Here is a 14,773-nt window from a genome sequence, read left to right as displayed (position 1 = left end):
GAATTGAATGTGGGTAAACGTGCATTCAATTCGCATAGGTGTGAACCCGGCCTTAAGGGAAATTTTCACTTTAGTCGTTTTCCTCCAACCTCTGCTGGGTTAGAGCAAGGGAAATCTCTCTCATGATACACAGACAGAAAAAAAGTAAACTTGCAGGGGTTTAAACCCATCCCCTCTCTATCCCAATACATATATACATACATACATTTTAAGGAAAGAAAGCCATGCCTACATTTTTTAATGCATGCTAAAGCCCCTGTCAATCACCCTTTTGCAAAGTTTAAGTAGAAAAGAAAAGTCACAAAAATTAGGAGATACCCAAAATTCCGCCTAATGTTTTTATAACGAAAACATGTATGTAGCGCCTCATTATTTTTTAGAACTGGTGCTATTGAAATTTAGAGGGGGTCAGAGTTAAGTGACTCTGACCATTGTAAATTAGTTCAAATTTGGAGCTTCTGCCCCAGCTTGGCTGTGCTGTGGGCTCATGCTGTTGTTCCTGGGGTGCAGTTCCACCCCAGGTCGGCAGGTGGCAGCAGTGGATTCAAGGACTGGATACTTTTCCCCAGCAGCCTATCAGGAGGAGGCTTCCTCACTGTGCATGCTGGGGAGGGGTAATTATGGGGCAGACGCCATCTTCCTGGGTCTTCTCCTCGTGTGGCGCCCACCTTCAGGGTAGCCATTCAACGGCGCCCCGGCAAATGGCCTTCCGGGCCGGGGTGCACGTGCTACGCAGAGATCCTGGCTTCAGGACCACATTGGCCCGGAGCATTTGATCTGCCGCTTGGGACTCAGTAATCGACTGGGTCCCCACCTAAATAGGTCCTGGGATGTCCGTCCTGTTGGAGGAAGCTGTTCGGTGGAGAGTCTGCCTGAGGAGTGGCAAGAAAGGCTGGTGTTCCAATAGGGGCCTGACCATCCATCGGGGACCAGGGGAACCGGACACTGAGGCCTCGTACACGCGGCTGAGTTTTTCGGCAAAAAACAGCAAGAAGCTTGCTGGGTTTTTTTTTGCCGAGGAAACCGGACGTGCGTACACTTTTCGACGAGGAAACCAACGAGGATCTCGTCGGGCCAAAAAGAAAGCATGTCTTCTTTTTCCCCGACGGGAATGGGAAAATTTGGCTCGCCGAGATCCTCGGCGTCTTCACAAGGAACTCGACGAGCAAAACGATGTGTTTTGCCCTTCGAGTTTCTCGGCCGTGTGTACGAGGCCTGAGAGGCTGGATGTTGGTCGCCTATCAGTCGGTAACCTAATCTAAACTACCTGAAGAAGATCCAGGTGTTAAGTCCAGTCAGGAGGACTTCGGACCACTATTTTCTGCGACCATTGGGAGGGTTTGTGGCAGAGACTTAACCCCAAGTTCAAGTGTCATTCTGGCTGCCAGGCTTGTGAGAGAGGCCTGTCCAGGTGCGCTATACCCAATTCCGTCTGGAGTGGCGAAGTGAAAGTTTGTCGTTGGAAGCAGGACTGTTTCCCTTTTACCTACACCTGAATCTGTGTTCTCCATCTCTGCTATTCTTCTATTCTTCACCAAGTTCAACTGTTTTACTTTGTTGGGTAAATAAAAGCACAAGAAAAAGACACCTGCTGTGTGGACATTCCATTACTAGGGCTCTCATCAACTACCCTAGACGGCGGAGTCACAGAGGTAACATGCCACCCAAAACAAACCAGCAGCTCCTCCGGGGGTAGTGCTACACATATATATATAGAGAATTTTACAAGAATAACTCATATATAGCATACCCGTTTGTAGGACAACAGCTTTAACAAGATCTTGCCCATTTCCCTTTGTCTGGATCACTTCAGTTCCACAAAACAGCACATGTCTCTTATAGTCATCACCGCTGTGTGCCATCCATGGAATGGAGTTGTCAATATTTGGAAGATGTGTTTTTGTCACTGGAATACTTTCTCCTAAAGGAGGAAACATGCTAAAGGTCAATAAGGTGACTTTACATCTGTGGTTCCACTTTCAATGTATGTATTGTGAATAAATAATGTAATTTAACAAAAATATGGGCAAGGGACAGCAAGAGACCATAATTCTGAACCAGGAACATGTCATTTTGACCTAGGATACAGTATTTTCCTTGGCTGTTGCACGAATGTACAGGCATATGCAGACACTGTGAAATAAGGAATATGCATCCGCACCCACACAGATGTTAAATAGGAAGTTACGGCTGTGTCTATGCAGCTATGTGCATAGACATGAATGAGACTGCCTGCATGTAGATGCATGGAACACCTATGCATTCATGTGAGATAACCCAGCCCTTTGCACCAATGTACACTTAAAGGGGTTGTAAAGGTATATATATTTTTTCTTTTAAATAACAAACATGTCATACTTACCTTCACTGTAAGTTCGTTTTGCACAGAGTGGCCCCGATCCTGGTCTTCTGGGGTCCCTCTGCGGCTGTCTCGGCTCCTCCCCGCAAGAGCTAACCCCCTTCTTGGGAAGCGCTCTCCCAGGGGGGTTAGCTTGCAGGCACGCTCCCGTGATTTAGCCGGCGGCATTAGCCGCCGACTGTATCACTCGGCCCAGCCCTCCAGCGTGCCGCATCATTGATTTGATTGATGGCAGCCGGAGCCAATGGCTGCGCTGCTATCAGTCTTCAATGACAAGCCACCTCAAGCTGGGGGAAACCATTGCGGGAACAAGCCCACTGAGTTTTGTGGCTTAGGTAAGTAAAACGGGGGGGCTGGGGGGCCCGAGATTGTAAGGTGTTTTTTCACCTAAATGCATAAGATGCATTAAGATGAAAAAACACGATGCTTTACAACCCTTTTAAGTATGTGAACAAGTAATGCTGACCCAGGAGGTTGCACATACTAGTAGAGGTGTATGTATCACAAGATAGTCATGGCAAAATGACCAATCATTTGGTAATAAAACAGCAACATGTTCAAACATGACTATGTATACAGTGATGAGCACAGCTCTGGTAGTGTACATACAGCTGGTTTACTGTCAAATGTGGTTTGCTAAGCAGCACACTCAGCACCATTTAAATGTATGCTGGCTATGTAAAGAAGTAACTGTATTCAAAATAGGATTCTCTCTACTTTTTTGGAGAGTTATCTTACATTTTTAGCTTTTTTTGCATTTACAAAAAAATATATACATTATGCATACTGATGTCACTGAAGCTACTGAGTCACTGACTACAAATAACAAAGCCACAGGGCATGCTTTGTGGTGTTATGATGGGGTAGATACATATATATAAGTGGAAAAATTGTCTACACAATTTCGTATGCTAATAATTGCGAATACTATAAGAAAATATTCAGGGGTTATAAGAACCCACCAACAAAGATTGGTCATCTAAAAAGGTCCACGCAGTGCAGCTTGTATATTAAGTAACCAAAAAAGTCCAATATGAAAAACATTCATTATTGCACAGAACCCACACATGCAGATTAATTACAGAAAAGTAAACACTTCACCCTTCACACCATGACAACATTGTCATAGATGCTAAAACACATGCCTGGACCACCATTGCACAAGCACACACCATAAGACCATAATATATGCACATTATTCCAATATTTAACCACATCCCACCTGGCCTATAGCACAGAGACGGCCAAGCAGGGGATCAGTCATTCGGACTGGGCATCATATGACATCCAGCAGGATAATCTGCTTGTAAGCGTCCCTGAGGGCGCGCAGAGCAGCGATCCGTGGTGTGGTCTGTCGCTGTGACACACCACATCTCCGATCTTGGTAAATAGCCTATGACAAATCACAGCGGTAACCAGGAAGTGACGGTAATTGGCTTTCCTCAGTTGACAATTCACGAGCAGAGGAGAGCCAATCAGTGACTCTCCTGATGGGGGGGGGGCTGCGCTGATAATCAGTGCATTGATTATTAGCGCAGCCCCAGGTGACAATCGATGCCCATCAGATGCCAATCAGTGCAAACACAAAATGACAATCAGTGTCCATCACAGATGCCAGTCAGTGCCCATCAGTAATGCATGTCAGTGCCCATTATAGATGCCAATTAGTGCCCATCAGCAATGCCTGTCAGTGCCTCCTCAGTGCTACCTAACAGGGCCATCCATACATGCCCATTGGTGCCACCCATCAGTGCCCATCATTGCTGCCTATCAGTGCAGCCTATCAGTGCAACCAATCAGTGCCCACCAGTGTCACCTATCATTGCCCATCAGTGCTGCATATCAGTGCTGCCTATCAGTACTGCATATTAGTGCCTCCTCATCACTGCCGCCTTATCAGTGCCTGTCAGTGCAGCCTTATCAGTGCCCATCAGTGAAGGAGAAAACATACTAATTTACAAAATTTTATAACAGAAACAAAGAGAAACGTTTTTCTTTTTTTTTTTTTCAAAAAAATTCAGTCTTTTTTAATTTGTTTAGCAATAAATAAAAAACCCAGTGGTGATAAAATCCCACCAAAAGAAAGCTCTATTTGTGGGGGAAAAAATTCTAACATTTTTATATGGATACACTGTAGCATAACTGCGCAATTGTCATTCAAATTGTGACAGCGCTGAAAGCTGAAAATTGGTCTGAGCAGGAAGAGGTTAATGTGCCCAGTATTGAAGTGGTTAATTGTGAATATTTATTGTAAAAAAAAAAAAAAAAGAATAACCATACTTAGACTTATTTTTTCCAACAACATAACAAACAGCCAGCTCTTTTGTTGTGGTGCATACATCTTTCATGCCTTAGTTGCCAGTCATGGTGCTTGTCACATTATAATTTTTTATTTTTATAATTGTACTTTTGATTGCAATTTTTACAATAAAAAATATTGAAAAACAGTGCAGAAGTACTTTGAAATCTTGTGTCCTACTGTTGCCAACAAAAAACCACTAGTAAACACATTTTGTCATAGTAGACAAAAACTATATCCAATGTAGTAGTGATGATGAAAGATTAGTTAACCAGAAATATGCAACTAAGATTGTATACAATCGCAGCTTAAGTTCTAAAAAAAAATCTCCAGGGTTTTATGAAAAATAAACAAGATCTAGCCTTGGTGCAAAGCGAAAGTATAGCTAAGGACAATGCCGTAGGATTGGAAAACACAGAACAAAAAAGTCTTAAAGAAACAAAAATAGGAACTAAAGAAAATGTTAATGATCATAAAGATATTCACACCAGAAAAATATCAGAGATATACCTTCCAGAAATCATGGCTATATGCATGACAGAATGGGACTGATGTACTAAAGGGAGAGTGACAAATCTGGTGGATCTCATCATGGATATCAGCTTCCATGTTTTATGTCAAAGCTTAATTGAAAAAGTTGAAGGGCTGATTGGCTACTATGCACATCTACAGATTCTGCACTGTTCAGTTTTAGTAAATCAACCCCAAAGGCATGATCCCTATATGAGACTGAAGTTACATACAGTACTGTATGTGGCTGTTGAAGGGCTGTAAGGTGCTCCATTCTCAAAATGTCTACAATGGGGTTCAGAAGTTGGGCCTAGATGGGGTGCAAGGAAACCCCATTTAAGGAAAATGAGTTCCTGTTAAAACATTGACTCTTTGCTGTATAGTAGTAGAGTCCAACTCATCTGGTAAGCGTGTTTATACCTACCTTACACCTGATGTGATTGTGATGTCCATAGATTTCTACAGACAACTTGATCACCTTCTTTCCAATCATTGGACATCAGTCCACTCCATGCACTGCACCAACTTTTCCATTGAAGTTCACTCAATGGTTTGGCTAGAGACTGTTTATCCAATGCTGTGATTCCAGACTTTTGCAACGTTTTATCACATTGTAAACCTTTTCTCCAGGTTACCTATATATTGGGTATCTCCTCTTTATGTGCACATTTATTATTAAGTGGTTGCCACACATGGTAATATTTATGGTATTTTTTGTATTTATTAGCGCTACATTTTTTATTTATCATTTTCATTGGCTTTGTTTGTTTGTATGTAGCTGCTTATTTTCACCCATTTAGAGTTAGCGCAGATTTTCTCAGTTTTTTAACTGTTTTGGGATCCCTGATATTGTCTCTCAGAAGGGGATTATCACAAAACAGCTTAAAGTGATACTAATGTCTATACTAAAGTTTTTTTTGGTTAAAAATAACAAACATGTCATACTTACCTGCTCTGTGCAGTGGTTTTGCACAGAGCAGCCCAGATCCTCCACTTCTCAGGTCCCTCGCAGGGGCTGCTGGCCCCTCCCTCCTGCCCAGTGCCCCCACAGCAAGCAGCTTGCTATGGTGACACCTGAGCTGCTTTGTGTGTCCGTTCAGACATGGAGCCGCAGCCCGGCCCTGCACCCCTCTCTACTCATTGGCTCACTAACTTTAATTGACAGCAGCGGGAGCCAGTGGCACCCGCTATGTGTCTCTGCCAATTAGAAGGGAGAGTCCTGAACAGATGAGTCTCTCCTGCAACGTGGCTGTGCTGGAGAAGGCTCAGGTAAGCATTAGGTGGGTTGAGGGGGCCAGCTGCACACAGAAGGTTTTTAATTTTAATGCATAGAAAAAAAACTAAATAATCTGCTGTCTTTTATCTTACATTGCCTACATATCCCTGACACTTCTGGTTTAAAAGAATGAAGAACCGTTAGGAGTTTGATACCAGAACACTAATATTTTATATATATATTCTTGCATACCACACATTGGGAAGACTTGGCTGCTGTTTTCAAGATTTAATCCGATTGTGGTAAAGTTATATAGTGTTTGAGGATTGTCTCCCATTGCCCATTTTTAGGCTGACATTTAACACACATATTCTTAATGTAACATATCTATATATAATCCACAAAATCAACCATATTTGAATGGTCAGGCCAATGCATACTGCAAATATGGATTGCATTGAACAAGAGTGCACAATTTAGTTGGAATATTAACTGATTTCATTAACTTCTGATTTCAAGTACACAAAGACTAACCGGCAATGCAAGCTTGCCAGTTCACGGCAATCTCTTCCTGCTCTTGTGAATTTCTTTTTAGATTTTCCTTTTTAATCAGGCACACTGGCTGTAATACAACGTGTTTAATGGAGCTGCTTCTAAATACTAGTTACCTACCAGTTAACATTGCTTCATTCACAGTGCATCCACCACTTAATAATATGGCATCACATGGCAGAAAAAGTTTGTTTCTACCTAGTACAATAACATCTCCAGGGACCAAAGATTGGGACTGCACTTCTTCAACCTCTGGAAAAAAAAAACATGTCAATTCAGTGAAAGGTCCTCTTTCATAAAAAAGAAAAAGCAAAACATTTTAAATCTGAACTCCAGGCAGATATTACAACTTTAATGAATGCAGTTGTGTATTTATTTCAAATATGAATTTCATGCAAATAGAGGAGGTTTCTGAATTTGACTTCACTTTAGCCCAACATTATACAAGTGGAAAAACGAAAATATTTGTTTTGTTTAGTTTTGAATAGATTTGTTATGTTACTAATTTTGTTTTGTTATATAATTTGTTTAGTTTGGTTTCAGGATTCATTTAGTTTTGTTTTGTTTTTGTTAAAATGCGTTTTGTTTTCATTAAAATTTATTTTCTTTATACATTTTCGAATGAATTCCAACTTTTCAGAATGATTAGGATTCGGATCTGTCGAAAAGCGGTTGACTGATTCAAATTCTGTGTAAAGAAATAGCTGTTTTTTAAGCAGCATGACCTTAACAGGAATGAAACCCACTGACAGATGAATGTAAAAAAAACAATGCCTGCAATTGCCTGGCAATAGAAAAAAGTAAAAAAAAATGGCTTGGCGTGCCACCCAAAATCCATACCAGACCGTTATCCAGACATGCAGCCTGGCAGGTCAGGAAAGGAGGGGGGACGTGCTAACCCCCTCAAATATACTAGGACACAAGCCCTCAACATGGGGGGGTGGGTGCTTTGGGGCAGGGGGTGCTCTTTCCCCTCACCCCAAAGCACCCTTTCCCCATGTTGATGGGGACAAGGGCCTCTTCACGACAACCCTGGGCTGTGGTTGTTGGGGTCTACAGGCAGGGGGGCTTATGGGAATCTGGAAGCCCCCTTTAACAAGGACCTAGCATGTACCAGTCTGTGACATGAGAAGAGGGCTGTGCCACTGGGTGCCACTGGGTAATGTAGCCAGGTGTTCACCATACTCATTCACATAGGGGGGCTGGGATCTGGGGGTCCCCTTGTTAACCACTTAAGGACTGCCCAACGCCGATATACGTCGACAGAATGGCGCGCCAACACGCGCACACAACCCGGTCCGAAGCAACGTGACCGCGCCCGTGGGACCCGCGGACCCGATTGCCGCCAGTGTCCCACGATTGGTCACAGGAGCTGAAGAACGGGGAGAGGTGTGTGTAAACACAGCTTCCCCGTTCTTCACTGTGGCAATGTCAGTGATTGTCTGTTCCCTGATATAGGGAAAGACGATCACTGATGTCACACGTCCAACCCCGCCTCCCTACAGTTAGAAACACATATGAGGTCACACTTAAATGGGTAAATGGATAGAAAACTGTCTGAAAGACAGAATTCAGAGAGTTGTGGTTAATGATTCTTACTCTGAATGGTCCAAGGTTATCAGTGGTGTACCCCAAGGTTCAGTGCTGGGACCCTTACTTTTCAATATATTTATAAATGATATTGGGTCTGAGATCAAAAGTAAAATTTCTGTCTTTGCAGATGACACCAAGCTATGCAGTGGAATAACGTCCTTGCAGGATGTCTCCAATTTACAAGCCGACCTCAATGCTCTGTCTAATTGGGCGACTAAGTGGCAGATGAGGTTTAATGTAGATAAATGTAAAGTTATGCACTTGGGGGCTAAGAATATGCATGCGTCATACATGCTAGGGGGAGTGCAACTGGGGGGATCTGTAGTGGAGAAGGATCTGGGGGTTTTAGTTGATCATAAGCTCAATAATGGCATGCAATGCCAAGCTGCGGTTTCCAAAGCGAGCAAAGTCCTTTCTTGTATTAAGAGAGGTATGGACTCCAGAGACAGAGATATAATTTTGCCCCTGTACAAATCATTAGTAAGACCTCATCTGGAATATGCAGTTCAGTTTTGGGCACCAGTTCTCAAAAAGGACATCGGAGAACTGGAGAAAGTGCAGAGAAGGGCAACCAAACTGATAAGAGGAATGGAGGAGCTCAGCTATGAGGAAAGATTAGAAGAACTAAATGTATTCACTCTTGAGAAGAGGAGAATAAGGGGGGATATGATCAACATGTACAAATATATAATACAGTGAACTTGGTGTTGAGTTATTCACTTTACGGTCAACACTGAGGACAAGGGGGCACTCTTTACGTCTAGAGGAAAAGAGATTTCACCTCCAAATACGGAAAGGTTTTTTCACAGTAAGAGCTGTGAAAATGTGGAACAGACTCCCTCCAGAGGTGGTTCTGGCCAGCTCAGTAGATTGCTTTAAGAAAGGCCTGGATTCTTTCCTAAATGTACATAAAATAACTGAGTACTAAGATTTGTAGGTAAAGTTGATCCAGGGTAAATCCGATTGCCTCTCGGGGGATCAGGAAGGAATTTTTTCCCCTGCTGTAGCAAATTGGATCATGCTCTGCTGGGGTTTTTTGCCTTCCTCTGGATCAACTGTGGGTATGGAGTTGGGTGTATAGGATTGTACCGTGTTTTTATTTTTTTTTTGTGGTTGAACTGGATGGACTTGTGTCTTTTTTCAACCTGACTAACTATGTAACTATGTAACTATGTAACTATGTTAACCCCTTCAGCGCCCCCTAGTGGTAAACTCTTAAACTGCACCTAAACTGCAATTGTCATTTTCACAGTAATCAGTGCATTTGTATAGCACTGTGAAAATGACAATGGTCCCAAAAATGTGTCAAAATTGTCCGATGTGTCCGCCATAATTTCGCAGTCGTGAAAAAAAATCACTGATCGCCACCATTATTAGAAAAAAAATATTAATAAAAATGACATAAAACTATCTCTTATTTTGTAAACGCTATACAGTGGGTGACTGCGATATTGTGTCAATCTCGCTCCCTTTCTCGGCGAGATTGAGCACCTACGAGCCCCATCTCGGGATCCAGCGCCGAGCTGGCTTGCCGCGATAGAGACAAAGCCATCATAGAAGCGACGGGAGATCCGACTTGGATTTTTACTATTCCAGTGAGTGCGAGATGTCGGCACCCTGTCGCCGAGAATCAGCTCGATGCCGTCGTGCTAAAAACACATTCTCGGCGGCAGGTACTGTACATTTTGCGCAAATCAATCGATAAACGCTTATTGCGATTTTTTTACCAAAAATATGTAGAAGAATACGTATCGGCCTAAACTGAGGAAACTGAGGAAAACATTTTTTTATGTATATTTTTTGGGGATATTTATTATAGCAAAAAGTAAAAAATATTGCATTATTTTTCAAAATGTTCGCTCTATTTTTGTTTATATCGCAAAAAATAAAAACCGCAGAGTTGATCAAATACCACCAAAAGAAAGCTATATTTGTGGGAAAAAAAGCATGCCAATTTTGTTTGGGAGCCATTTTGCACGACCGCGCAATTAAATTGACACAGTGCCGAATCGCAAAAACTGGCCAGGTCCTTTACCTGCATAATGGTCCGGGTCTTAAGTGGTTAATGGAGGCTTCCAGATTCTGATAAGCCCCTCACCCACAGACCACCACAATCACCAGCCATGGTTGTGGGGATGAGGCCCTTGTCCCGATCAAAGCCCCCACCCCCCATGTTGAAGGCAAGTGGCCCTGTATGGTTCAGGAGGGGGAGCGCTCGCTTGTCCCCCCCCTTCCTGACCTGCTAGGCTGCATGCCCGCATAAGGGTCTGGTATATATTTTGAGTGGACTCCATGTAATTTTGCCATTGTTCCCCTTAAAATTGTGGCGTGGTTCCTCTTAGAATCTATATCAGACCTGAAGGGCCTGGTATGAACTGTGTGGGGGGGGAGGGGGCAGCGACACCATGCCATTTTAAAAAATAAAAATAAAATTATTGCCGGCAATTGTATTGTATTGCCGGAATTTCATTTCATGCATTTTTTTAAATGTGATTTGACTCATTTATTTCTTTATAAATTCCATTTTTGCTACAGCATGTTCTGTAAATGCTACAGATGCGCCATTTTACACTTACAGTCAGACTAAGGGGACCACCCAGGAACTATATTTAAAGGAATGTTTTATTTTTATTGTTTCACTTAAAGTGGGAACTCTTTTCTATTGCTAGGCAATTGTTTTCTTTACATTCATCTGTCAGTGGGGTAGCCCACTGATAGATGATGACTCATGGTTGTTAAGGATGAGGGCGGCCAGCTTCTAGGCCCACTGCTTAACAACCAGCTATATCTTCACACAGAATTTGAAATGGACGATCATTTTTTGACAGATCCGAATTCTAATTATTCTGAAAAGTTGGAATTTGTTTTAAAACGAATAAACAAAACATTTTAATAGATTTCAAATAAATTTTTTACTATTTTTTACTATTTTATTTGGAAAATAACCAAATATAACCAATAACCAAAAATTTGTCCGAATTTGTATTTGGACCAAAACTAATTTCACATCTACTGAACACCAACATTCAGACTTGGAGAGGAAAGCACAGTACTGACCAATCAGGGACCTACATGCACATATGCTGACAAGGAACATACTAAGAAGATGAGGTTTCTTCACTGTCCAGTGTTTCATTGGTGTGATGTAACTGGATAGACATTTATTAGTATACAAATGTGTTTATTTGTTCATTTGTATTAGTAATCGAGTCCTTACATATGTCTATCACTCTATCACTGTTACCTCCATTTTTGTGAAGCACTGTAACCATAATGCTGCTATTGAATGAAGACATTTTGTGTAGTTTGACAGATTGCTAAAGGAAAAACATAGGATGAAATCTATAGTTATTTTTAGTGTATAATAAAAAAAAAAAACATTGAAAAACTAATTGAAAACATACGTACCTTTCTTAGATTATATACAGTTGCAGAAATGGACAAGAAAGTCATCAATAAAATAGCTAAGCTATATTCATAGTATGCTATAGCAATCCATATGCTTAAAGAGTAAACTTGAAAAACATAAAATGGGTTGAAAACCTGTAAAAGACAAGACTTAATAAATTAGCACATTGTTTTGCTATCACAACTGTGAAATTATTGTTAAATATATTATTTGTATTACTCTCATCAACTGTAATTCCTATCCAACCAACCATTTACTGTTTTTGTACAGCTGAGTAAAGATATTATACTGACCATACAGATATCTCACTACCACCATTAATGACACGGTTGTGCCTGAAAGTGCACATACTTGGCAGGAGTTCTTGGTCTTCTCTCAGATGAGAGTTATGACTGCCAGTTGCTGATCTCTGCTCTTTCCCTTCAGTGCTCCCTGGTGTGCCCAGCTGGAGAAGAGGGAAGGGGGGCGTCTGGTTTCCAGTTCTCAGCCATGTGCTGATAGGCAGAGCAAGCTGGCAATCAGGCATCTAGGTGGATCCTACAATATGGTTGGGATCCTTCCGCCTGCAGCGGCTCAGTAAAGTAAGCCGACAGCAGGCTAAATTAGTCCACTCTTGGCTGATTCTGGGTCACAGGAGAAAAGAAGTAAGTGCACAACTGTTACCCAGAAGAGAAGTATGGTCAAAAAATCGTTGGCCACACATCTCTTTTACCCCTTAAGCCCTGGACCATTTTGTTACTAAAGGACCAGGCCCCTTTTTGCGATTCGGCACTGCGTCGCTTTAACTGACAATTGTGCGATCGTGCGATGAGGCTCCCAAACAAAATTGACGTCCTTTTTCCCCCGCAAAAAGAGCTTTCTTTTGGTGATATTTGATCACCTCTGCGTTTTTTTTTTTTTGTGCTATAAACAAAAATAAAGCGACAAGTTAAAAAAAAAAAATCAATATTTTTAACTTTTTGCTATAATAAATATCCCCAAAAAATATATATAAAAAAATTTTTTCCTCAGTTAAGGCCGATACGTATTCCTCTACATATTTTTGGTAATAAAAATTGCAATAAGCATTTATTGATTCGTTTGCACAAAAGTTATAGCGTCTACAAAATAGGGGATAGTTTTATGGCGTTTTTATTAATAATTAAAATTTTTACTAGGGGCGACATTATGGCGGACACATTGGACACTTTTGACACTATTAAAATGCACTGATTACTGTATAAATGTGACTGGCAGTGAAGGGCTTAACCAGTAGGGGGCGAGGAAAGGGTTAAGTGTGACCTAGGGAGTGATTCTTTAACACATCACTGATCACTGCTTCCGATTAGAGGGAGCAGACGATCAGTACTGTGTCACTAGGCAGAACAGGGAGATTTATTTGTTATATTCCATTCGATTAGATATGGCATTCCTATTTTTAGATAATTCGTAACTTCGGATAAATTTGTATTCGTTACATTCACTAATAGCCAAATTTGAAAGGAAATTCCAATGCCTATAATTTAATAGTTAGTAATAGTTAAGTTATTATTAGTTAGTTATAATTTACGTGTGTTTGGATTTTCAAATTTATATTTTTAAGAATTCTTCGGAAAAATTTGTTAAATGGGTTTTTGTTATTCATATATTTCCGAATTAATGAATTAATGAATTTGTCGAAATTTGTTAAAAAACTAATTAGGAACTAACTAGCCAAAAGGGTAAGTGAGAGGAAATCCCTCCAAAGTGAGGGAATCCTGGTGGGTCACCAGGGTCATCAGAACTAGTGTCCTCATTGGAAGATTTCCTCTCTATTAGGGTTAATGTCAACCCAAAATTTGGGATTTTCTTTTCATTTCACTTTTGATGATAACGGTAAACAGGACAAATAGAGAGGATGAATCTCCCTAATAAAGGGCGAAGATTGACAGGTGTTCCAATCTCTCTCCACTGTACCCAAACTAATAAAAGTACCTTCAGTTACACTTTAATTTGAGATTGTATACTGGCTTTAAAAGCGTCCACACAGAAAGGATGCAAAAAGTAGCATCTATATAATAAATGGATTTTTAATACTTTAGATTTGGGATCATTATAGATAAAATTCAAAAATATTATTCAATTTGGCAGTCTTGGTTAAACATGATGTTCTCCTCACTAATATAATTCATCCTGTTACCTATTTTTGGTGTACTTTCTGGGTACCACTAGTTGGCGATTTTGCGAAGGGACACCGCCTCTCTTTCTGCCTTCAGTCAATCTGTATAACCTGTCACCATCCCATACAAAACGTTCCCGCTCATCCCCTCTACTGTCTGCTAATTCTCGATACTTTTGAAGGGTGGAGTCCTCCCTAGTTTCCCTCCCAAATTCCTCTGGGGTGTCCCAAGCTATGGGTCTCTCTACCGTAGTGGGGTTACATGTCGGTTCTTGGCTTACCTGGGTCTCCTGGCCTGTTGTAGGATCATCTGTGATACGGGTCTGTGAGCGGGTGGTCACGGGGCAAGCTGCATCAGGTGTAGGTAGATACGCCGAAGTCAGAGGGCCAATGTCGTTGCCCAGCACAACCTCGGCCGGTAGGTTGTCCATGATACCAACTGTGGTATTTCCTGACCCGACTCCCCAGTCTAAGTGCACCCGGGCGGTGGGTAAGCGGAATACAGCGCCCCCTGCGACCCGGACGGCAACTGTGCGAGTGGACACGTTCTCTGGCTTTACCAGATGTTTTTGAACCAGAGTGATAGTGGCCCCGGTATCTCTTAAGCCTTGTGCTACTTGTCCATTCACCCGTACCTCCTGACGGTGATGCTGACGGTTATCTGGAGAGGCAGCTTGTAATGGGTCTGCCTCATACAA

The 14,773-nt window shown here is 41.6% G+C and overlaps 1 protein-coding gene across 1 annotated transcript in view; it reads right to left on the bottom strand.

The window, feature by feature from the left end:
- LOC120936840 (probable cation-transporting ATPase 13A4) overlaps positions 1-14,773 on the bottom strand; it is a 299,354-nt gene that overhangs the window by 111,615 nt on the left and 172,966 nt on the right. The window contains exons 7-10 of the mRNA XM_040349544.1: positions 11,938-12,072; positions 11,774-11,846; positions 7,057-7,188; positions 1,751-1,921 (exon numbers count right to left, since the gene is read on the bottom strand). Coding sequence (XP_040205478.1) covers positions 1,751-1,921; positions 7,057-7,188; positions 11,774-11,846; positions 11,938-12,072 — 511 coding nt within the window. The remainder of the gene's footprint in view (positions 1-1,750; positions 1,922-7,056; positions 7,189-11,773; positions 11,847-11,937; positions 12,073-14,773) is intronic.

This window comes from Rana temporaria, chromosome 4 (genome assembly GCF_905171775.1).
Source record: "Rana temporaria chromosome 4, aRanTem1.1, whole genome shotgun sequence".
NCBI lineage: Eukaryota > Metazoa > Chordata > Amphibia > Anura > Ranidae > Rana > Rana temporaria.
Note: the sequence above shows the minus strand (reverse complement) of the source record. Positions and strands in the feature narration are given on the sequence as shown.